General features: G+C 36.7%; 1 protein-coding gene across 9 annotated transcripts in view; it reads left to right on the top strand.

Annotated features, from left to right (window-relative positions):
- The window catches only part of NEO1 (neogenin 1), a 236,168-nt gene that overhangs the window by 48,077 nt on the left and 164,330 nt on the right, over nucleotides 1-23,761 (top strand). For all 9 annotated transcript variants that reach the window (XM_045449150.1, XM_045449149.1, XM_045449148.1 and 6 more), the window contains exon 2: nucleotides 20,225-20,542. In XM_045449150.1, the coding sequence (XP_045305106.1) occupies nucleotides 20,225-20,542 (318 nt within the window). The remainder of the gene's footprint in view (nucleotides 1-20,224; nucleotides 20,543-23,761) is intronic.

The following is a 23,761-nucleotide window of genomic DNA, read 5'->3' as shown; positions in this document are numbered from 1 at the left end:
TTCATATTGGTTCTTAAGATTAAAACTGAGGGATAGATGGTTTTTTACTTTATTTCATTGATTTTTTTTTTATAGTGATTCAACACTTCTGTACATCACCAGGTGTTCATCATGCCAAGTGCACTCCTTAATCCCCATCACCTATTTAATCCAGCCCCACCCATCTCCCCTCTGGAAACCATCACTTCTCTATAGTTAAGAGTCTGTTTTTGGTGTGTGTCTCTCTCTCTTTCTTTTTTTCCCCTTTGCTCTCTTTTTTTTTTTCCTTGACTGACTTATTTCACTTAGCGTTTTCTGTAGCTCCATCCATGTTTTTGCAAATGGCATTATTGCATACTTTAAAAAGAACAATATTGATAAATCTCCAAACATTATGCCAAATGAAAGAGGTCAGACACACGGGACTGCGCATTCCCATTGATATGAAGTTCTAAACAGGAAAAAATAACTGACAGTGGTGGCCTGGGGGAGTCGGTGAGTTGCCTGGGGAGGCAAGGCAATTTGGGTTGAGGGGAGGTTGTCTGTCTTGGTTGGGGCTGCATACATGGCATATGCAGTTTTCTAAACTAATCTGACTGTACCTTAAAAATGAGCACATTAATTTTATAGCATGTAGATTGTGCCTTAAGATCGTTAATTTTTTTACACTTATATTGGCTTTAAAAAATGTTTTTATTTAAATTCCAGTTAGTTATCATACGTGTATAATTATTTTCAGGTGTACAATCTAGTGATTGAACACGTCCTCATCACAATATGTACACTGCTTAATCCCCATCACCTACTTAACCCATTCCCCCACCCACCCCCCTCTGGTAACCATCAGTGTGTTCTCTATAGTTAAGAGTCTGTTTCTTGGTTTGCACCACACCCCCCCGTTTTTTTTCCCTTTGCTCATTTGTTTTTCTTCTTAAATTCCACATATGAGTGAACTCATATGGTTTTTTTTTTCTCTGACTGACTTATTTCACTTAGCATTATCCTTTCTCGCTCCATCCATGTCGTTGTAAATGGCAAGATTTCATTTTTTTAATAGCTGAATATTCCACACACACACACACACACACACACACACACACACACACACACACCACTTTTTTATCCATTCTTCTGTCGATAGACACTTGGGTTGCTTCCATATCTTGGCCATTGTAAATAATGCTGCTATAAACATAGGGGTACATGTATCCCTTTGAATTAGTCTTTTTGTATTCCTTGGGTAAATACCCAGTAGTGCAATTGCTGGAACATAGGGTATTTCTATTTTTAACCTTCTGGAGGAACCTCCTTACTGTTTTCCAGAGTGGCTGCACCAGTTTGCATTCCCACCAACAGTGCATAAGTATTCCTTTTTCTCTACATTCTCACCAACACCTGTTGTTTCTTGTCTTGTTGATTTTAGTCATTCTGACAGATCACCTCATTGCTTTTTCATCTATATTGTGTTTATTCCATACTGGGAATCCTGTTCTCTGTGATGTTAATGAAATGACTCATTTGCTCTATTCTACAACACACATGTTCACATACCAGTCTCAGAATAACAGTACCAATAGTAATTGCAACAAAGTGTTTGTTAAAACAGTTAAAAAATTTTTGCCATTCTTTTGGTCCTTAGGGCATATTCCAGTGAGTATAGCTTGGTTGTTGTGTTCTTAAATTCTCTTACGCTAGTTCCTGTCTGGGTGGTTATAATGACAACTAGAGATTTAAGTTTGTTTCACTTCTGCTTTCAGTGTTTAGGGATTTTTAAGATTAGTTTTGTATTTTTTATTTTATTTTATTTTATTTTATTTTATTTTATTTTATTTTATTTTATTTTACTTTACTTTGTTTTGTTTTATTTTATTACTTTATGCTATTTTATTATTTTTTGTTAATGTTTGTTTATTTTTGAGAGAGACAGAGACAGAATGTGAGTGGGTTGGGGCCAGAGAGAGAGGGAGACACAGAATGCGAAGCAGGCTCCAGGCTCTGAGCTGTCAGCACAGAGCCCGACACGGGGCTCAAATTCACGAGCTGTGAGATCGTGACCTGAGCTGAAGTAGGATGCTCAACCGACTGAGCCACCCAGGCGCCCCAGTTTTGTATTTTAAATATGTAAAATATTTGCACAATCCCAAAGTCAAATCTATGAACAAGTTCTATTCAGAGACATCCAGCTTCAATTTCTTATCTCCGCTAACCATATTTCCTCTCTTGTATAGGTTAAAAATTATGTGTGTGTGTATGTCTAGTAATATCCTACCTTTCTTAGATAAATATACCCACTTTTCTCCAACCTTGCTTTTTCACTTGATTTACTATAGAGATAAAGTTATTCTGTCACCCTGTTTACAGCTGCATAGTACCTCATTGTGTCCGTGTACCACAGTGTGTTCAGTGTGTGCCTTGTTGTTGGACATCAAGATTGTTTCCAGACTGTTACTACATGTAGTAGTGCAGTGAATAGTCTTGCTTGTACCTATTTTCATATTTGACCAGTGTAGCTTTGGGATAAATTCACAGACATAGGATTACTAAGTCAAGGGGCAAATACAGTTATAATTGTGTTAGATGTTGCAAACTTTTTTCTATAGTGGATATGACATTTTGCGTTTCCATTAGCCTGTTTTCCTATACTTTGCCTACAGAGTATGTTGTTAAACATTTGGATTTTTGCCAGTAGGTAAGAAATTTGTATCTCAGTGTAGTTTTAATTTGCATTTCTCTTATTATGAGTGAGGTTGAGTATCTTTTAAAGTGATTAAGGACCACTTGCATTTCATTTTAGTAACTAATTCTACATCTGTGTGAAAATGGTAGGCAGTTACAAAAGCACGGAAGAGTCTTATTTTACTCCCACAAATGTATTTACAACTGCTTGCTTGATATATATGTGGCTTCATTGTGAGTATTTTGGGGTTTGTGTCTTATCTTTCTGATGCTGTTAACATCCTTCTTGGATTTTTAAGTCTTCTTTTCTCCTCTCCCCTCCCCCCCGCAGGATTACTTCATATCAGAAATATGTTATCAAGAGATTAAGAACTCGATTAATGAAATATGAATTCATGACTTAATATGACAGCTTACTAACGTAGGCTTGAATTAGCTTTAGGCTAATTAACAAGCTCTTGAATTCAGTTTATTTCTGTCATTAAAGACACAGCTGAAAGAAGAATTCTAGAACTTGGTCTACAGACCTTGGGAAATGATGACACGATCTTTCTGAAACCTGTTTATTTTGCAGTGAGAGCTTGTGCATGCACAGCTTTCTTTGCAGAAAATAGCTTTGATATTATAAGATTCATTATTAAGGATTTTTGGTTTTATGTTCTTCTCTTTTGCATATATTTGTTAGATTGTCCTGTGGGATTTCATAAATTTTTACTTCTGTTTAGTAAAGCTGCTGACAGCAAAACCTTTCAATAAATTATTCATGTGCAATTTGTTTTCTATGTTCAAGAATTAATGCATCTTTACTCAAAAAAAATTTTTTTAGCTGAACTTGGTAACAGTTTGTAAACATATGGTGGTATAGTCGCATAAAATCTGTAATGCTTGTTTTCCATGTGAAAAAAGTACTCTATTTGCAATATTTAGAGCAGTATCAGCTCTCTAAAACACAGCTGATTACTGAAGAATAATGGAAAAAATAGCTTTCAAAAATGTGAAATAATTACTCAAAAAAAAATTGCTGCTCTTTCGAGATGTGGGCCACTAAATCTTAACGGTTTTGCTTGTTCTCCATTATCCGTGTACTTAACATACTCACTTTCGTTCATTGAAAACTTTAGGTTTTGTTTTATAGTCTTCATTGCAAGTCTGTCACTGTTGTGGGAAATGTGTCTGTTTGGCTTACTTTCTGCTGTCATTTTCAGTTCTTCAACTTTTCGTCTCCGGTGGCTTCTCTTTCCTGCCACTTCAAGCACCAGCTTCCAGAATTGCACCCTAGGCCCGTCATCCCTCGGCTTCAGTTCACTCCTGTGTATTTCCTTCCCTGTCTGTCGTAGATTCCATTGACAACCACTTGCTGATATCTTCAAACCTCTTACTTTATTGTCACTTGCTACTCCTCGTCTTAGAGAACTTCAGTTTTAAATGTCTGCGTTCTCTTCCCTTTATAGTCTGCAAAACCCTGTTCTCATACTGGCACTTCTTTAAATACAGTTACCAACCTAACTGTTCCCACAGTGCAGCCCAGTAATTCCATTCTCCCTTTTTGATGCTCCCTTGCATTCTCACTGCAGCCCTTGTATATGTTTGCCATCACCTGCAGACCTCTGACCCTTCCCGACAGCACAGCCTACCCACAGCAGCAATGGTCATACTCATCTCCGTCAGCAACTGTACGAGCAATGAAGTGTGGCTCCTGGGACCCCACACCAGGCTTACTCATATCCTCATCTTTCCTTCCTGTTACAATAAAAGAAGTGTCCTTTCCCTGATCCAGAATAATTGTCTGACGTTGTTTTCGGTATAGACATTTAACGCTTGAAATTTCCCTCAAAGCATTACTTTAGTTACGTTGCACAAATTTGACATGCTGTATTTTCATTTTCACTAAGTTGAAAACATTTTGTAATTTCTCGTGTGATTTCTTCTTTGATCTGTGAGTTATTTAGAAGTATGTTGCTTAGGGGGACCTGGGTGGCTCATTTGGTAGAGCTTCTGAGTCTTGATTTCAGCTCAGGTCATGATCTCATGGTGAGTTTTCCAGCTATCTGTTACTAACTTCTAGTTTAATTCCATTGTGGTTAGGAGATATACTTTGTACAATTTCAGTCCCCTCATCTGTACATTAGTAGTCATCCACAGATTTGAGGGGACTCTTCTGCCAAACTCCAAAGTTCATGTGCATCATTCTCTCTTTGCAGGTCCCTCCTCTTTTGTACTCTGCAAATTGTAGTAACCTTGGCCTCCCACTCTGATCTGTTTCTTTAACTGTGAAATTTCAGAGGTCTCTTTGTTTTTCCCTTCTCATGTTAAGGACTGGAAAGATAGGATATTTACAGGCTGTAAGATGGGGTGATTTTAGGGCTCATCTTGTTTGCTTCCTCTCTCTCAGGGGTCACAGTCCTGTATTTCATGTTGTCCAGTGTCTGAAAAGCATTGTTGCATTGATTTTTGTCCAGTTTCCTAGTTGTCTATGGCAGGATGGTAAGTCTAGTTCCTGTTACTTCATTATGGCCAGAAGCCTGAATCCTGATCTTTTGGCCTGAATATTCAATTTCACCCTCTCTTCTGGTTCTGTCCATCTTTCAGCATACTCCAGTCTCTCTTCCATTACAGAGAATATAAAAGATGACCAAGCTTAGATTTTCTTTATTTGCCAGTCTATTTCTCCTCTGCCTTTTACAGCCAGACTTTTTGAAAATGGTCTCTATATCTTTCTCAAAAATGTTGCTTGCGGACTGGCAGAATCCACATCACTTGCACAGTTGTTAGAAATGTAGAATTTCAGGCTCCTCCCTAGAATTACTGAACTGGAGTCTGAATTTTAAGGATTTGACAAGGTGATTGGTATACAAACTAAAATTTGAGAAGCGCTGTTGCACATTTTATAAGCTCTGTTTCTTCATTTTCCATCTTGTTCCTGAGTGCATTGTAATGTGGCATCTGTCTTCATGACACCACTAAATTTGTCCTTGCCCAGGTCGTCAGTGAACTTCTTACTGCATATCCAGTGAGTGAGTGTCCATTTGTATTGTACTCTCAGCTGTTCATCCTCCTTCTTGAAATATTTCTTTGGCTTCTGGGATGCCGGTTTCTTGTCCTCTAATTTATGTGACTTTTGCAGGCTTTTTTTCTGCCTTTCTCTTAAATGTTGGTGTTTTGCAGAATGTGGATCTTGGCTTCATATTTTACATTTCTTATTATATCTCATTTTCTCTTGCAACTTCAGTTTCAACATATGTCTCCTGAGTGGAATTTGTGAATTCAACATGAATCTTTGCTGAGTTCTAAGCTTGTATGTCTTCCACATCCATGTACCATAAACACCTTAAACTCCCACATCTGCAGCAGACACCATGATCTTCCTGACTGTGTCCTCTTCCTCAGTGACTGGCACCTCCATTCAGCCATTGTTGAGGCCAGAAACTTGTCAATCATCTTTGACTCCTCCGCCGCCCTTACTCTACATTTACTCACGCTCACTTCCACATTTAATCATTCTCCAAGGCTTACTGATTTGACCTTAAGAATTCCTCAGATCTTTCGCCTCTTAGTCACTATTGCTACTTTCCAAAATAGGGCTTTATCAGGCTTCCACGGAGATAACTACAGTGGCTTCCTAACCGGTTTCCTTCTCTCCAGCCTTGTCTCCATTTGGCAGCAAGCAAAGTAAATAAGCATTTACTTATTAGTAGTAAATGTGATCTTCACTTTTCATCTTAAAGCCCTTGCCTGCTTACTAACTTCTTAGCATATAAAAATCCTTATAGTTTGGTCCTTGCCTACCCACTTCTGACTTTGAGTACTTTGCCTCTTCCACCTTGTTTCTAGGCTTTTGTACCTGCTGCTCCATTGATGATGCATTCTGCTCTTTACTAGCTAGCTCTTACTAATCCCTTAGGTTTCATGTTGGGGACACCTGGGTGGCTCTGTCAGTTGGGTGTCCGACTCTTGATTTCAGCTCAGATCACAATCCCAGGGTTGTGGGATCGAGCCCCACATCAGGCTCCATGTGGAGTGTGGAGCCTGCTTGAGATTTTTTCTGCCCTTCTCCCCCACTTGCACTGTTTTTCTCTAAAAGTTAAAAAAAAAAAATTAAAAATCACATTTTGCATAGGTGTCCTCCCTGGCTGTCTAGGCCTGGTTTGTTTCTTTCTCTGCATCTTGTACACACCCTGTAACGGTTCCCACCACATTGTTATGATTGTGTTTTTGTGAGCCATGATTATATCATTGTGTGTTTCCACTGTCAGCACTCTAAGAGAGGGTACAGTGTCTTCCTGTTGTAATTAAGGTGCTTAGCATCCTTCATTCAGTCAACAAATGTTTATTGAGTACCCACTATAGATACCAGACAAGGTTCCTGCTCTTATCATGCTTGTATTATGGGGATGGGAGTGGATTAGGGTGAAGTAAGAAATAATAAACAAATTTTTGTTCTTATACATAGTAGATCTTTAGTAATTTTTTTGGAAAACTAGTGTATAAATTATTATTTTAATAAGCCCTTGAAGTCCATAAACCTTTGATGTTATTGTTACTGACTTCAGCTCTTGAAATTTTGCTCTCTAAGAATTATTGCACCTTTTTGGATATAGTGAGCTGTGGTAATTAGGTTATTGTTCAGAGCCTTTTACTCTACCTGATCTTGGTTTTATTTTATCTAGTTTCCTTGAACAGAGCTGAGGTAATGAAAGGCTATTAGAGGTACACTTTAGAAAGAGTGAGAAGTGATGTTTAACTTCAAAAATAGAAAAATAAAATAAGTTATTTTTTTTTTAATTTTTTTTTTCAACGTTTATTTATTTTTGGGACAGAGAGAGACAGAGCATGAACGGGGGAGGGGCAGAGAGAGAGGGAGACACAGAATCGGAAACAGGCTCCAGGCTCCGAGCCATCAGCCCAGAGCCCGACGCGGGGCTCGAACTCACGGACCGCGAGATCGTGACCTGGTTGAAGTCGGACGCTTAACTGACTGCGCCACCCAGGCGCCCCTAAGTTATTTTAAATAATAATACATATAAATTGTTAAATAATAATAAAGGTCAAGGCCTTGATCCTAAAATCAGAAAAATTTCTCCTCAAATAGCTAAAATATACATTTAATAGTAGATTATCTGAAATTGGCAGAATATTTGGAACACTTTTCTTAAAGTGCTGTCACTTTATCAGTTTGTAACCAATTATATGAAAATGTGGTATTATATTTATTTAAAAACCTTATGTACCCAGAGTTTCAATTAAGTACTTTTTGTAAGCATCACAAATTTTAACTAACTTAAGCAAAAAAAGGAATTTATTGGAATGATGTCAAGTAGTTTAAAGGATCAATGGAAATACTAAAGAAACAAACAAATGCCCACTGTATCTTTTAGGCCAAAGAGATGAGTATTTAAGCTAAATCTAAGCTTGAGGAAATAATTCCACAAATCTAGAATTGAAGACATTCTATAATACAGCTGTCCTGGTCTCTTCAAAAAGAAGTCAGTGTCATGAAAAACAAAGGCAAAAGGACTGTTCTACATGAAAAGAGACAAAAGAGGGGCTCAGTTGGTCAAGCATCCAACTCTTGATTTCAGCTCAGGTCATGATCTTATGGTTCATGAGTTTAAACCCTGCATCAGTGTGGAACCTGTTTGGGATTCTCTCTCCCTCCCTCCCTCTCTCTGTCTCTCTGTCTCTCTCTCTGCCCTTCCTCTGCTTGCGCGCGCGCGCACACACACACACACACATACACACTCAAAATAAATAAATAAACTTAGAAAAAAAAGAAAAGAGACTAAAGAAACAAAAACAATACTAAGTGAAGTTTTGTTTGGCCTTGGGCTTTAAGAACATTTAGGGAATATTGGGTAGATTTAAATTTTGAGTATATTAAACAATATTATTGAATGAATTTTAATTTTCTTAGATGTGATTAATGGTACTGATATATAGGAAAATACCCTTATTTATAGATACTTTCACAATATTAAAACTTTGAGAGGAAAGCTCTGCATTAGGCTATTGATGATCTAAGGAATTATAAAAATACCAGAAACTATGCGACATGTAGCATGTACTCTTAGGCATTAGAACACAAGAAATTCAGAAAGGTGGAATTAATTAACCAAGGAGAGTTAAATTTAAGGAAAAGTAATCTCTTTGGCCTAAAAGAGTTGGTTGAGTGTCCAACTCTTGATTTCAGCTCAGGTCACGATCCCAGGGTCACGGGATCAAGCCCTACATTGGGCTGGCTCCTCACTGAGTGTGGAGCCTGCTTGAGGTTCTCTATTTCTCTCCCTCTGCCCCACTCATGCACTCTCTCTCTTTCTAACATAATAATAATAAAACAATATAATAATTCTTCTTACTGCATCCCATCAGGACACATATCATGTCAGATTGCGTCGTTACTGCTAATACTGAATTTGATCACTTAGTTAAGGTGGTGACCGCAAGATTTCTGTCCCATGTGAAGGTACATTTTATCCTTTGTAATCAATAAGTAATTTGTGGATTACACTCTGAAATTGTGTGAATTGCAGAAACCTCTCACCCATTTCATCAATAAAGAATTGATTTTTTTCTGCATTTTTGATTAAAAGTTTCTAAAAAATTTAGTTTCTAAATAGACATTTCTGAGTAGGTATTAAAGAGGGTGCTGATAGTTGCTTAAAATCTTTTAGTTTTTACTGTTTAGATAGTAGACCAGTTGTTTCTATTTGACAGCAAAAAGAGTTTTGCTTTGCTTTGATCCCTCACATCTACTGTCATCATTCATAATCTTTTACCCTTTGCAGAAACAATGCAACTTTTTTTTTCTTTAAAAAGAATTTGTTTGTTTTAAAGCATATTAATGAAGGGTAGCATCTGACAAGGAGAAATATAGTGCAAACCACATACATAATTTAAAAGTTTCCAGGTACCACATTAGAAAAGTAAAAAGAAACTGGTGGAATTAATTTTAATAATATATTTTATTTAAATGACTATATCCAAAATATTTTAAGATACTATCAGTGTAAAAATTATTAATGAGATGTTTTATTTTCTTTGTGTGTATGTGCATGCACTAAGTCTTCTGAATCTTATGTGTATTTTATACTTAAATCTTAATTTAGTCACATTTCAAATTCTCAGTAGCCACATGTCACCGAGTGCTACTATATTGGATAGTGCAGGTTTAATGGTTATGATCTTGGGCACAGGAAAGCCAGAGACTAATTTGATTCAAATCTTACTTTCTTCATGGCTTTGGGCAAATTACTTTTTCTCTTTGTGGCTCAGTTTTCTCATTGTAAATGAGGATAATAATTCCTACAACAAGGGTTGGAGGACTTAATATAGGTTAAGCACTAGAACAGTAGTGGCTTTTCGGTAAATGAAAACTATTATTTTTATATCTTTGGATTTGGTCCTGTAATTCTCATTCTTAGAAGTGAGCTTGTATTTTGTTAGGGAAGCTAGGACTAGATCTTAGATCCCTTGCTGTTTTGGATCTTACTATTTCTTGCCCTCAATCTCTTACTTTCTGTCTTCTGTGGTGAATTTATAAGCCAGTAAGATAAACTAGATTTTCCAGGCCAGTTTTGATTTCAAGTGTTCTGTCATCACCATAATTCATTGAAATGAATGGGAAAACCTGATAGCTCTGCAGATGGCAATGAGTTATTAAAAGATTTGTCACTATGATTAAAAAACCTCACAGAAGGTTGAGAGCTACAGTAGTCAGGATTGTTAACTTTCTCTCTGTAAAACCCATAAATACCTCTCTAGTACAAAAGCCTATATAATTATAGCAGTAAGATGAGATATTAGCACGTGTAGTAGAGGCAGTCCTGTATATTCATGAGTGTAATTGTATTAGAGTTTTTTAGAATGTGTTTTAAAATAGATAACTATCGGGGCACCTGAGTGGCTCAGTCAGTTAAGTGTCCAGCTCTTGATTTTGGCTCAGGTCATGATCTCACTCAATGGTTTGTGAGTTCAAACCCTGCATCAGGCTCTGCCATGATAGCATGGCGCCTGCTTGGGATTCTCTCTCTGCGCGCTCTCTCTTTTTTTCTCTCTCTCTCAAAATAAATAAATAAACTTAAAACAAATAACTGTAATAACTATTCATTTTCATATTAGGTCAAAGTAACTATAGATGATTGAAAAAGTATTTAATGGAGGTGCTTGGGTGGCTCAGTTGGTTAAGTGTCAGACTTTGACTCAGGTCATGATCTCACAGTTCATGAGTTCAAGCCCCACTTTGGGCTGTGTGCTGACAGCTCAGAGCCTGGAGCTGGCTTCAGATTCTGTGTCTCCCTCTTGCTCTGCTCCTCCCCCGTTCATGTTTGCTCACTCTCTCTCTCTCTCTCTCTCTCTCTCTCAAAACTAAAAATTAAAAAAAAAGTATTTAATGAAGGCCTGCAAAGGAGATATTCTGTTGAAAAAGAACTTAACAATTTACTGTGATAAAACATTTTGTACCAAAAATGCTAGTAAAATACTGTATTGCTCATGGTAGAAAAATATACCACTTAATAATCAAAGAAGTATTAAAATACAGTATAAAACAGTGTCACAATTCATACCTTTGGAACGTACCTGCAAGTTACTTTTTACATTATATTATCATTGAGCCCATATTTTCATCAGTATAGTAGGCAAAAGTGGAACTGAAAAATACTTTGTTTCAGACGTTGAAAATACGCTGCATCAAGTATTGGGTAAAATGTCTTACTCTTAGGAAAATCTTCTTACCACAAATAACAAAAAGTTGCTCATAAGATATTTTCGTGGAAGTTCTATGTAATTAATATGAAAATTCTAACATTCTTCTCACCTAGCATAATGAAAAATGACCAGTTCAGATTTTCCTATTTTGAGCTGAAATATAAGTATTGCTAGTATTGCTGGCATGTTGACTAAGACTTATTAACATAATTCTCTAGGGCAACTCTTAGAAAATTTCCATGTAACTATTTAGGACATTGGTGGTTGGTATTATTTTTAGGTTATCAGATTGTGCCTACTCATCTTGACAATTGTATAGAAGTTACCATAAAATATTAATGATACTTTAAAAAGTGTTATTGAAACATTTTTACAAAGGGCAGATTTGTTTCTTGGTGCTTTAAAAAATATTTATTTATTTTGAGAGAGAGAGAGAGGGAAGAGTGTATGGGAGAAGGGCACAGAGAGAGAGGGAGAGAGGGAATCCCCAGCTGGCTCTACTCTGTCAGTGCAGAGACCGACATGGAGCTCAAACTCATGAACTTGAGGTCATGACCCTGAACCAAAATCAGGAGTTGGACACTTAACTGGTTGAGCCACCCAGGCACCCCACAAAGGACAGATTTGAAATCATCAGGATATAAATTTTTGAGGCTGATTTTAGAAAACCAGTAGAGACTTGATGCAAAGTTACTGAGAATCACTAATACGTAATTACATCTTGGCCCAGGAGCCTTTCTGACCTGTAGGATTCTGAAAAGAATGCAAACAAAAGGCAAAAACAAATGAAGGTACAGATAAGCAGGACTTTCATAAAGTCTAGCCTTCTATCAGGGAAGATAGGCCTTAAAAACAGAGAGAAAGTGAATTGCTAGAAAAGAGAACATAAAGGGTAGGATTAGAGACTGGGACCTTCACAGAGATAGTTGTCAAAGAAGGCCTTGTAGAAGTGACCATTGAAACATAGAAGATGAGACGGGAAGAGTGGGTGCAGTACAAGTTCAGGCAGAGGGGACAGCAAATGCAAAGACTTTCAAAGGGGAAAGAACATGGCTTGTTCAAGAAATTGAATAATGTGACTGGAGCTTATTGAGTTAGTGGGAGCACGATGTGAGATTAGGTTGCAGAGAGGCAGGGACTAGATCTGAGGCCCTTTTTGCATGCCGTGGTGATGAATTTACGTTTTACATTCACTGTAATAGAGGAGTAGTGGTTTAAAAATTAGGCAGAGGAGAAAGATGATCAGACTTGAATTTTAAGATCACTTAATATTATTTTATATGTAATTGTAATTGTCAAAATGTGGTTCAAAATGAAAAAATAAGGTCCATGTTATGCATGGCACTTTGTAAAATGTGATTGGTGAAAACTAAGGTGCTAGATGTTAGCAGTTTGGGAGAAAATACTGTAGGTTTTTGGACTGTTGAACTTTTTTTTTTTCCTGTTTTTCTTCCAAATTTTAATGTAAATTTTAGTTAACATTCAGTGTAATATTAGTTTCGGGTGTAGAATCTAGTGATTCATCCCCTAATACTCAGCATGAGTGCTCTCCTTAATTGAATAGTTAACTTTTTATTGAGGACTTGTTACCTGCCAGGCAATGAGGTCGGTGCTTTATACCTGTCTTCATGGAGACTTTCATGCAAGGAGGGCATGGCATTCTTTTTCCTGTTTTATAAGAGAATGTCAGACACAGAGAAATTAACTAGAACAGCAGAGCTAGAATTCAAAATCATGTCTGCTTGACTTCATTTTACAAAAGAGTTTTCCACCATGGCTGGTTTTTTTGGTGGGGAGAGGGGAGTGGCTGAATAATAAATGGAAAGCACTCTTACTATAACAGATGTTTCTTGAATAAACAAATTCAGATATATTTTGTTTTGGGGGAATAGTTTGGAAAGTAGATGCTACAAATGAGAATAATCAAGTTGAATTTCCCTTTTAGGATAGTAGTAGCCTGAAAAAGAATTTCAGATTCAGCTTCGCTTAGAAGTTGACGTCCACTGTTTTTAATGTTTTAACCAGTACCATCAAAGTTCTTCAAAGCGTATGTTTATCAGGAAAGTAGGACCGGCCATATGTAATATTAACAACTAACCACTTGCCTTACTTGAAATCCCAGGAGAAGAGTTCTGCATGTTGTGTAATTGAGTCTTTGGAAGAACTGGCTGTTCAGGGCAGACAGGGGATGAGCTCTGGAGCTGGGAGCACTAATTGTTATGTAGCAAAACAGGGTGGAAGACATTGAACTCTGAAGTATTGCTTGTTCTTGGACATTTTAAAAAATGGTTTGTTTATTAGAGAGAGAGTATGCGCAAGCAGGGGAGGGGCAGAGAGAGAGGGGGAGAGAGAATCCCAAGTAGGCTCCGTGCTGACTGTGCAGAGCCTGACACAGGACACAGACTCACCAACCATGGGATCATGACCTGAGCTGAAATCAAGAGCCAGATGCTTAACCGACTGAGCCACCCAAGTGCCCCAAGTATTGCTTGTTCTTAACAACGTGAATGTCTTATTTTGTTGAGTCCTTTGAATGGAGTATTGTTTTAACTTCCTAATTTTTATACTTTCTGATTATAAATTGAACTTGAAGCAGGAAAGCCTGAACTATATGGTGATTAGTGGACACTAAAGAGGAAGGATGAAATGTCGGATTTACAGACTGGATAAGAGAGGGTGGTCAGAAGTAATGTTATTAAGGAGTAAAGTATGAAGTCCCTTTGACATTAGTCTCCTTAGTTTATAATGAAGACATAATTTTCATAGTATGAATAACAATTATACAGGATACTTGCATTGGTAGGTGTGTAAAAAAGGCTTATCTTTCCATCCTGCATTTCTGCTGCTGTCAAACTTAGAACTTCTGTGGGTGATAAGGCATTTTTTTCTGCTGGTATTCAAATATTGTATGTTATTTTTTTACTCCGGGCATGATAAAATTTAGAATTATTGTCCACGCTGGTGTGCAGTGAGTGTATGATTTGTTGATATTTGGGGGTTGGGGAAGTACAACTGAAATAAGTTCCCTGTGGATATTTTCCTTTCATAAGATGGAATTCTATCAAGAAGTGTGAAATATTTTATCAAAAAGTGAGGAATAGTCTATCAAGAAGTGAGAGCTATTCCATTAAAATGTGAGAAATTTGCAGAGACCTGGGAGTGTAGAAGAGATCAGACAGGATCATTAAGCCTGTTTCAGAATAATGTATAGTGACTGTGGTCATAGTAAACTCAAATTAAGCAAACTTAAGTGGATAGGGAATTAGGACCCTGGTGGGAAGTACAGGCCAGTTTTTATACAGAATCAGCCAAGGAGTTAGTGTCTGATAACTCTTCTAACTGTGACAAAGGAAAAGTGGTTAGAGAAACCATGATAGATCTTAAGAAAAAAAAAAGAATTATGTTGCTAGCAAAGTATTGTTTACCACCACCACCAAGAAGTTATTTTGTTATTAAAAAATAAAAAGATGACAAGAAGAATGGATAAGCATTTGTTTATATTTTAAGAAGTAAGCAATACAGAAATCCGTGGAGTAAAAAGCCTTCCCCCTGTATGCTCTCTGTCAGTAGTTGAATCAAGTACTTTCCGCAGGAGAAAACACTGTTATACTGTTCAGTGCTTATTCTTCTAGCCTTTCTCCTACATTATTTACATTTAAATATATGCTTATACACATATGTGTATATATATTTTTATATCTTATGTATATTTTAATATTTACATTTTATGTATATATTTTATGTCATACTATACACATTTTGAACTTGAGTATTTTTTATGTATATATTTTGACAGTTTTTGAATGTCAGTATGTAAATATGCCCCACACTTTTCATATTGTCCTCCTCCTGTGCAGACTACATATAAAAATGAAAATAGCTTTTTTTTCTGCTTCAGCAGTACTATGTTTTATGTAAAATATTCATGCAGTCGCAAAGGTGAAAGAAAAAATTAAAAGTTAACTGAAATCTCACCATCCTGAGATAATCTGCATTTTAATGACTAGTTTTTAAAAGATGTATCCCTTTATGTATTCACACAAGCGTGAACATACAGAACTGCCACATACACGTAATAATATTTATAAAGGGATTATACACACCAGCTGATTTTTGTCATCAAATTATTTTCTAGGTGCTTGAGGATTTTTATCTACCCACACCTCCATGTCCTTCCATCCTTCTTCTCGCAGTAATAACCTGATACACTTTCCTACTTTCTCAGTGCTCATACAATCATATGCACATGACATTTCGTTATTTGTACTTGTCCGTATTGTTCCCTTTTCACAGAATTCACTCCAGATCAGCTAAAACATAGCTAACTTATTTTTTTGCTGGCTAAATATTCTAAGGCAGGAGTCAGTAAACTATAGTTACTGGATCAAATCCATCCTGCTGTTTGTTTTTATAAAGTTTCATTGGAACACAGCCTCCACTTTTCTATTGAGTGGTGTGACTTTTTAAATTCTTTATGTTACATATGATATATTTCCTCCCAGCCTTGTCGTATTTTGCTTTGTTATGATATTTTACCATAATTTTTTTTTAATTTAAATGCGGGGTTCCTGGGTGGCTCAGTTGGTTGAGCATCTGACTCTTGATTTTGGCTCAGATCATGATCCCAGGGTTGTGGGATCAAGCCCCACGTTGGGCTTCATGCTGAGCGTGGAGCCTGCTTAAGATTCTTTCTTTCTCCCTCTCCCTCTCTCCCACATACATGAGCTCTCTCTCTCTCTCTCTCTCAACAAAATTTAAAAAATAGAAAAAAATAAATGCAATGAATTGAAGCATATCTATCTTTTCTAGCTTTGAAGTTCCCTGTTTTGATTTAAAAAGTTACCTGACTCGGGGTGCCTGGGTGACTCAGCTGGTTGAGTGTCTGACTTCGGCTCAGGTCATGATCTCACAGTTTGTGAGTTTGAGCCCCACATCGGGCTCTGTGTCGACAGCTCGAAGCCTGGAGCCTCCTTCGGATTCTGTGTCTCCCTCTCTCTGCCCCTCCCCTACTCATGCTCTGTCTCTCTCTCTCTCAAAAATAAATAAACAATGAAAAAATTTTTTTAAAGGTTATCTGACTCAAGGGTTATCCTTGTGTTTTCTTAAAATTCTTACTAATTTTTTCATAGGCCTGGAATGTATTTTTCTATATGTATATGAGTGACATTATAGTGTAGTGTGTTTAACATCACAGGCTCTGGTTTTGTCATTTATAACCTGTGTGACCTTGGACAAGGTGACATTTCTGTGCTTCAGTTTTCTCCTCTAAAATGAGAATAATAGTACCTATCTCATAGGATAGTCATGGGGGTTAAATGAGTAGTTAGTTTGTAGAGAATGTTTAGAGCAGTGTCTAATACATAGAACCATGTTAATGTTAGGTTTGTTTTTCTCCCATGTGGATACCCAGTTGTCCTAGTAACATTCATTGAGTAGTTCATCTTTTTCCCCATTTGATATAAAATGCTACCTCTAATGAATGTTAAGTGTCTAAATATATATATATAGCTCTATTTTGTGACTCTCTAACCTGTTATGTGGCTCTGTTTATCCCTGCTCTGGAGCCATAGTGGCTTAATAAATACTGAAAATTGATGAGTGCAGTCCCTTTACCTTGTTATTCTAAATTATTTTCGCTCTTCTTGGCTTTCTTTGCTCTTATATATAATTTTTTAGAGACTCATCAAAGTTTGCAAAAACCAGTTCATTAGTAAGTTTTATCATAAAAGATAGTGATACTAATGGCTAGTATTGGAGTGGAAATAAATACTTCAAGCAATGGAAATTTTTAGAAGCTGGTAAAGATAGATACCATCGATTGTGGTAAGTCAACATTATGAATATGGAGAATAAAGATATGGAGAAAGATTGTGAGCCTCTAGTTCCCAAACTATATCCCGACATACCCCAGGTACCTCACAGAACTCCCAGGCGTATTTTAAGCTGTCTAGGGAAACACAGCGACATCTGTTGGGCACTGTGCAGACTCGTAGGTGAGAGGAGTTCACAGTTTCAACATTTGATTGTGCTATCTTCATTTCAATGCCGTGATGTTTGTGAAATTGGGTTTTGGTGGTTGCTGGGATAAAAACCAAGTACGATGCAAAAATCACTGTGGAGCAGGAAATGAAGATGGCAGTATCCAATCTGATTTCAAGGTTTGAGGACACGTGCAGTATCCAATAGGTGTACACACCCCATAATAACTAATTGTGGTTAATTAAAAGTTGAAGTATTTTTCAATGTATGTGTATTATTTTTTCAGCAAGGTGCTAACTTGTTAGGACATGAATATTTCTTCATTTGTTTGAACCTAACTAATTCCTAAGCAGAACTGTTAGGTATTTCTTTTAGCCTAGGGAATTCATGAAAAAAATTACTAAGAAAATAAAGGCACCAGGAGCCAAGAAAATTTGGGAACTTCTGTGCCTGAACAAACAAGGTATTACAAATATTTAAAGATTAAGAACATTTGAAGTGCTGTGTAGGTAGAGTACTGTATGCCATGCCTGCTTGGGACAGGATGAAACTAATCTTGTCTGGGTACCTGGGACAGATAGCATTTCTGAGAAAGTAGTATTGAAGCTGAGCCTGAAGGAGGACTAGGAGTTAATTGGGGAGGGGTGGTGGTGGGAATGGCTTGTGTGAAGAGGGCAGGAGCTGCAGGGGCCGACAGGAGTGCAGCATGCCTTACAGGGTGAGGGGACAGTGGTGCGGGGGGACGGCTGGAGAGTAGGCAGAGGCCAGGTCATACAGTCACATGGAAATCCAGCTAGGGAGTTTATTTAGATCTTTTTGTAAAAGACAGTGGCAAGCCTTTGAGGGATTTTAAGTGAAGGAACAATATGTTAGGTCACTGCCTGTTTACTGAGGGAATAAAATACAAAGAGGATATATGTAAGTATTTAAGCAATGCTGTATTCTAAGTAATGTAGAGTACATATTTGTAAAATTTGAAGTGCCTTGATTTTCAAAGGCATTTGTAAACTTTCATATAATTTAAAAAACTCTTGGAAGACATATACTCTTGTTCACTGTGGCTGATACGGACTTTTAAAATGAAAGAAAATCAAAAGTATGATAGAGTGTTTAGCTGTAAAACATTTACATTTATGTAATTATTACTTTTTTAAATGGCAGAAACTTTGTCCAAATTTTAAAATTAAATTTGGTTTGTTAATAATTATTTAAAATTGTTAATTTGCATATTTTGATTGCCAGTCTAATACATTTATCTCTTAAGTTCCTGAATTGTTTAATTTGGGTGGTATAATAAGATGTAATGTCACACAGGAATGGTGTAAGAGTAATTTCTCTTAGTTTAGCTGTCATTTTGTACTGCCCTGGAGTTGATATTTTTATTTATTTTGCTATAGTACCAATATAACATTTTTTACTGTAATAAGAAGCAAATCACCTCAGCTTACTTTTGAAAAATTCCCAAGGTTATTTTCAAGAGTTTTAAGTCTTGAAGAATCAATTTCATAACCATCAAATAGGGATGGGACCCATCTCTGGCTTTTGGGGAAGGATGATTAGTCTGTTTGGAATTTGATTAGCATTGTAAGTGTTAGAATTATTTTATTTTATTTTATTTTATTTTATTTTATTTTATTTTATTTTATTTTATTTTATTTTATTTATTTTATTTATTTTTTTTAATGTTTATTGTTGAAAGAGAGAGAGAGAGAGAGAGAGAGAGAGCGAGCATGAGTGGGGGAGGGGCAGAGAGAGAGATACAGAATCTGAAGCAGGCTCCCGTCTCTGAGCTGTCAGCACAGTGCCCGATGCGGGCCTTGAACCCACGGACTGCAAGATCATGACCTGAACCGAAGTCGGACATTTAACCAACTGAGCCACCCAGTTGCCCCAGAAAATTTTAAAACAAGCGAATATTATTCCCTTCCCTCTGCCAGTGTGTTTTGTATTTAGTTAGAACTATTGTTTCATAATGTAATAAAGAGCTAGTTGCATCCTTAAATTTACAATGTAAATAAATTTAGATAAAGGGGTGTGTAGATATATTTTAAAAACAGTCTTGGTTTCATTTATTTAACTAAACTTCCCTAATTGTTCACATGAAGAAATCTGATTACAACTGATTGTGATCTGACTGCAAGGGAGTTGGTTAGTACTTTTCTTGAAAAAAACAGGTAACGCTTGGACTTGGAAAGCTTTCTTTGGCTGAGAATGTAAGGGTTATAGCAGAAATTTTTTAAATGAAATCACAAGAGTACTAGCACAAAACAAAGCTGAAATTTTTTATAATCTTGGGATAAAAACTTCTTAAGCATAACAGATTTATTTCTATGTAGTTAAAATTTATTTTCTTACGATAAAAATAAATTCAAAATGGAAAAAGGAGTATTTGCAAAACATGATAGATAATACCCAAAGATTGCCAAATCAATAGGATGAATGATCCACTAGAAAAATGGACAAAGTGTATGTATGGTGAATTTTGAAAGAAATACAGCCAGTAAACATACCTTATTACTAACAAAGAATCATTTCAATTTTATGCTTCCTTTATGTTTCATAGAAAAGTTCACTTTGAATACAATAATTTTAAATATTTATAAATCCCATTGTAGGGTTTGAAATAAAGCTTTTATTAAATATTCATGTAGTTTAACAATGATTATCTCATCTGGCAGGGTCTTTTTTTCTCATCTTCTAAATGGGTCAAATTTTGATTTCCTCATAAAAGAAATTTTATTAGACACTCATGGTGAAATGACTGTTACTATGTATCATATCCAAACAGCATAAGTATTCGACAATAATTTTTGTCCAAAGTATATTTTCTTACAGAAATAGAAGAAGAAAGTTTTGCTTAACTTTGTTCTTTTCATTATTTTCATAGGATCCAGCGTTCGAACATTCACTCCATTTTACTTTCTGGTAGAACCAGAGGATACACTCTCAGTTAGAGGCTCTTCTGTTATATTGAACTGTTCAGCATATTCTGAGCCTTCTCCAAAAATCGAATGGAAAAAAGATGGGACTTTTTTAAACTTAGTATCTGATGACCGACGCCAGCTTCTCCCAGATGGGTCTTTATTTATCAGCAATGTGGTGCATTCCAAACACAATAAACCTGATGAAGGTTATTATCAGTGTGTGGCCACTGTTGAGAGCCTTGGAACGATTGTCAGCAGAACAGCTAAGCTCACAGTAGCAGGTAAGTTTTTTTTTAAGTAATTTATGTATATTTTCAAATTTATGAAAGGTATATCTTGATAAAAAGCATTATCATCCTGGAGTTTTCACTTAACTGATTACCATAAATAAACTCATTTAACAAATACCAGTTGAGCATCTAGTGTGTGCATGGGATTATGCTAAGACTTGCTTAGTGCTGTAGGAAGTAAAATGCAGCACTTTGCCCCTTTCTATTATTTAAATTGCCTACAGTTGCTATTTGAAGTATTGAGTCAGTTCTTTTTTTTCTAACTTGGAAATGACAGAGGAAGTTGTATAGGAAAATTGATTCACTGATTGCTAAATTATCTTCCCCAGCATAACAATTTAGTATGGGTTTGTAAGACTTGCAGGATAGTCAGAATCTTGGTTCCTTTATGCCCCAAACAAGGAACTGACATTTAATTGGATTATTTAAAAACCTATAGGATATAGGTATTAAGGTGAAGAACAGAAAGTTGTAAAGAGAAATATTCACTCCCTTTTAGAACATTCTTATTTGAAGAATAATGGAAAGTGTAAACTAAGTCATGCTTATTTTGTATTAGATACTTATATTCCTCAGGTCCATGTTTTTTCACTTGAGTACTAGATGAAGTAGTTTTTGTTAAGGGTCACATTGTACAAAAATTGTATTATGTTGGGACGCCTGGGGGGCTCAGTCGGTTAAGCGTCAGACTTCAGCTCAGGTCATGGTCTCACGGGTTATGAGTTTGAGCCCTGCATTGGGCTCTGTGCTGACAGCCTGGAGCCTGCTTCAGATTCTGTGTCTCCCTCTCTCTCTGCCCCACTCCTGCTTACACTCTGTCTCTCTCTGTCTCAAAATAAATATTAAAAAAATTTTTTTAATTGTATTATGTTTAAGTCTTATATATATACTCGTCTTGGTAAAATGTTAACATGTAAAAAAAATATGACTGCATGAATAGTTCCCCATTTCATTGCCACTCTAGGGTGATGGTTCCCCATCTCCTGCGCACTTCACAGTATACTTGTTCATTCATTCAGAGTATGATGACTCTTTTTCTCTTTGGAACCAGATACTCAAAGCTGAATTTGAGTGTGATATAGAACTACTGTAATTATTCCATAATCACAGATTGAGGATGGAAAAAGAAAAGGGTGAAAGAGTCACTTCTTTTGATAATTAGCCTTTCCTCTCTTTTTTCCCCCCCTTCTTTCCTTCCTTTTTCCCTTTCCCCCCTCTCCCTTCCTTTCTTCCTCTAATCTACTTGTCAGGCTTTCTCCAACCTGTTGATAGATAAGTTAGCATGATGACTGCCCCTACACTGTTACTTAGGTGAGCTCCTGTTTATCGTTTACATTTTTAAGCTGGGCTTTAATCGTAACTCCTTCTTCTCAGCTGTCTCCCACAACCAGTCGCCAAATCCAGTGAATTCTGCTTCCTGGTTTCTTGTATGTGATCCTGAGGCCACTTCTCACCATCCCTCACCTTGTAACCATCTGGTGCCTCATTCTTTCCCTCTTCCAGTCCAGTGGTCAGGGCTCTCTTCTCACCCTTCAGTAGCTCCTCAGTGACAACATCAAGTTGATGTCTAAACTCTTACAGGCCTTGTGTCTTTTCATGAGCTAGTCTCCACTTCTCTAGCTTCATTTCTCAACATTCCACCCTGCCTGTCCCTGCCCTCTACCCTCGTCAGCAGGACCACCTGCAGCACATTTTAAGCTCTGCCAGTACTGAACATTTCAAATCCCTTTTATTCTTGGTCTCTGGCCTTTGCTCATGGCTTCCCCACTGCCTGTTAAGCCTGTCCTCTACATTTTCCTCTTTTCTACTCTGCTAGGTTTGTCTAGCCTTCTTTTTAGCTTTCAAAGCCTTCAGGAAATATTTTTGGCCTAATGTAATGTAAACAGCCAATTTTAATATAGTATAATCAGTCCTTTGGCTGCAGACAAGATTCTGTAGGAGAGTTATTTAACTCACTCATGGCCTTGAGTATCAGAAGGTAATAATATCTGAGCTAAGAGATGAATAGAAGTTCTTTTTAATAGTTGCATAGTATCCATTGTATAGATATACTGTGATTATCTAAAGATTCCCTTTTTATGAACAGTTACATGGATAAAAATTGTTTGATATTATAGGCAGTACTGTAGTGAACACTCTTTTCTGTAAATCTTTTCTGTAGAATAGATTACTGGAATAAGTAATTCTACTAATTGCTGGATCATAGGCTATACTGTGTGTGTGTGTGTGTGTGTGTGTGTGTGTGTGTGTGTGTGTGTGTGTGTGTGTGTAGAATTTTAAAAAGAGCACTGAACTGTTTGGCTCTCCCTCAAAATTGTAACCATAAAGTTACCATATGACTGAGCCATTCTATTTCTAGGTGTCTACCCAAGAGAAATGAAAAGACAGTATGTACAACAATTGTACATGACTTGTTATAGCAGCATTACCTGTAACAGCCAAAAAGTGAAAACAACCTACATGTCTGTCAAGTGTTGAATGGATAACCAAAATGTGGTAAATACGTACATGGAATGTTATTCAGCAATAAAAAGGAATGAAATTGTGCTATATACTGCAACATGGATGAACCTGAAAAACATGATACTAAGTGAAAGAAGCCAATCACAGATCATGTGACTTCATTATATATATATAATGTCCAGAATAGGCAAACACAGGGGGCCAAAAAGTAGATTGGTGGTTTTCTAGGGCTGAGGATGGGGGAAAGGAGACAAGGGCACAGGAGATTGGGTGAGTGAGTACAGGGAATGTGGAATGACTGCAAGTGAGTACAAAGTTTCTTTGGGGGATGATGAAAATGTTCTAAAATTAAATTATAGTGATGGCTGCACAACTTTGTGTGCATACTAGAAACTGTTGAATTGTGGACTTTAAATGGTAAACTTTATGGTATATAAATTGTATCTCAATAAAACTTTTTTTTTTTTTAAGAGACTACCAAATTGCCATTCTAAAAGAACATTGGTTAGTGTTCTTTGGTTACAAGCAATACAAGACCGATTCTGGCTAAGTCATGTAAGAAGGGGAATTTTTGAAAGAACACTAGGTAGCTCATAAAATGAAATTTGAGAAGTCTTCTCTGCACTCATTTTTCCACAGTAGAAATTTTTGTTTTACTGCCTGGGCAGTAGCCTGGCTGTGAGTGTTTTGTGCCTAAAGGTGGAGGAATTGGGTGGTCTGAATACAGACACTGTTAATCTTTTCTTG

This window comes from Leopardus geoffroyi, chromosome B3, assembly GCF_018350155.1.
Source record: "Leopardus geoffroyi isolate Oge1 chromosome B3, O.geoffroyi_Oge1_pat1.0, whole genome shotgun sequence".
Classification (NCBI taxonomy): Eukaryota; Metazoa; Chordata; class Mammalia; order Carnivora; family Felidae; genus Leopardus; species Leopardus geoffroyi.
The sequence above is the reverse complement of the archived record's forward strand: the minus strand, read 5'-3'. Positions and strand labels throughout refer to the sequence as shown.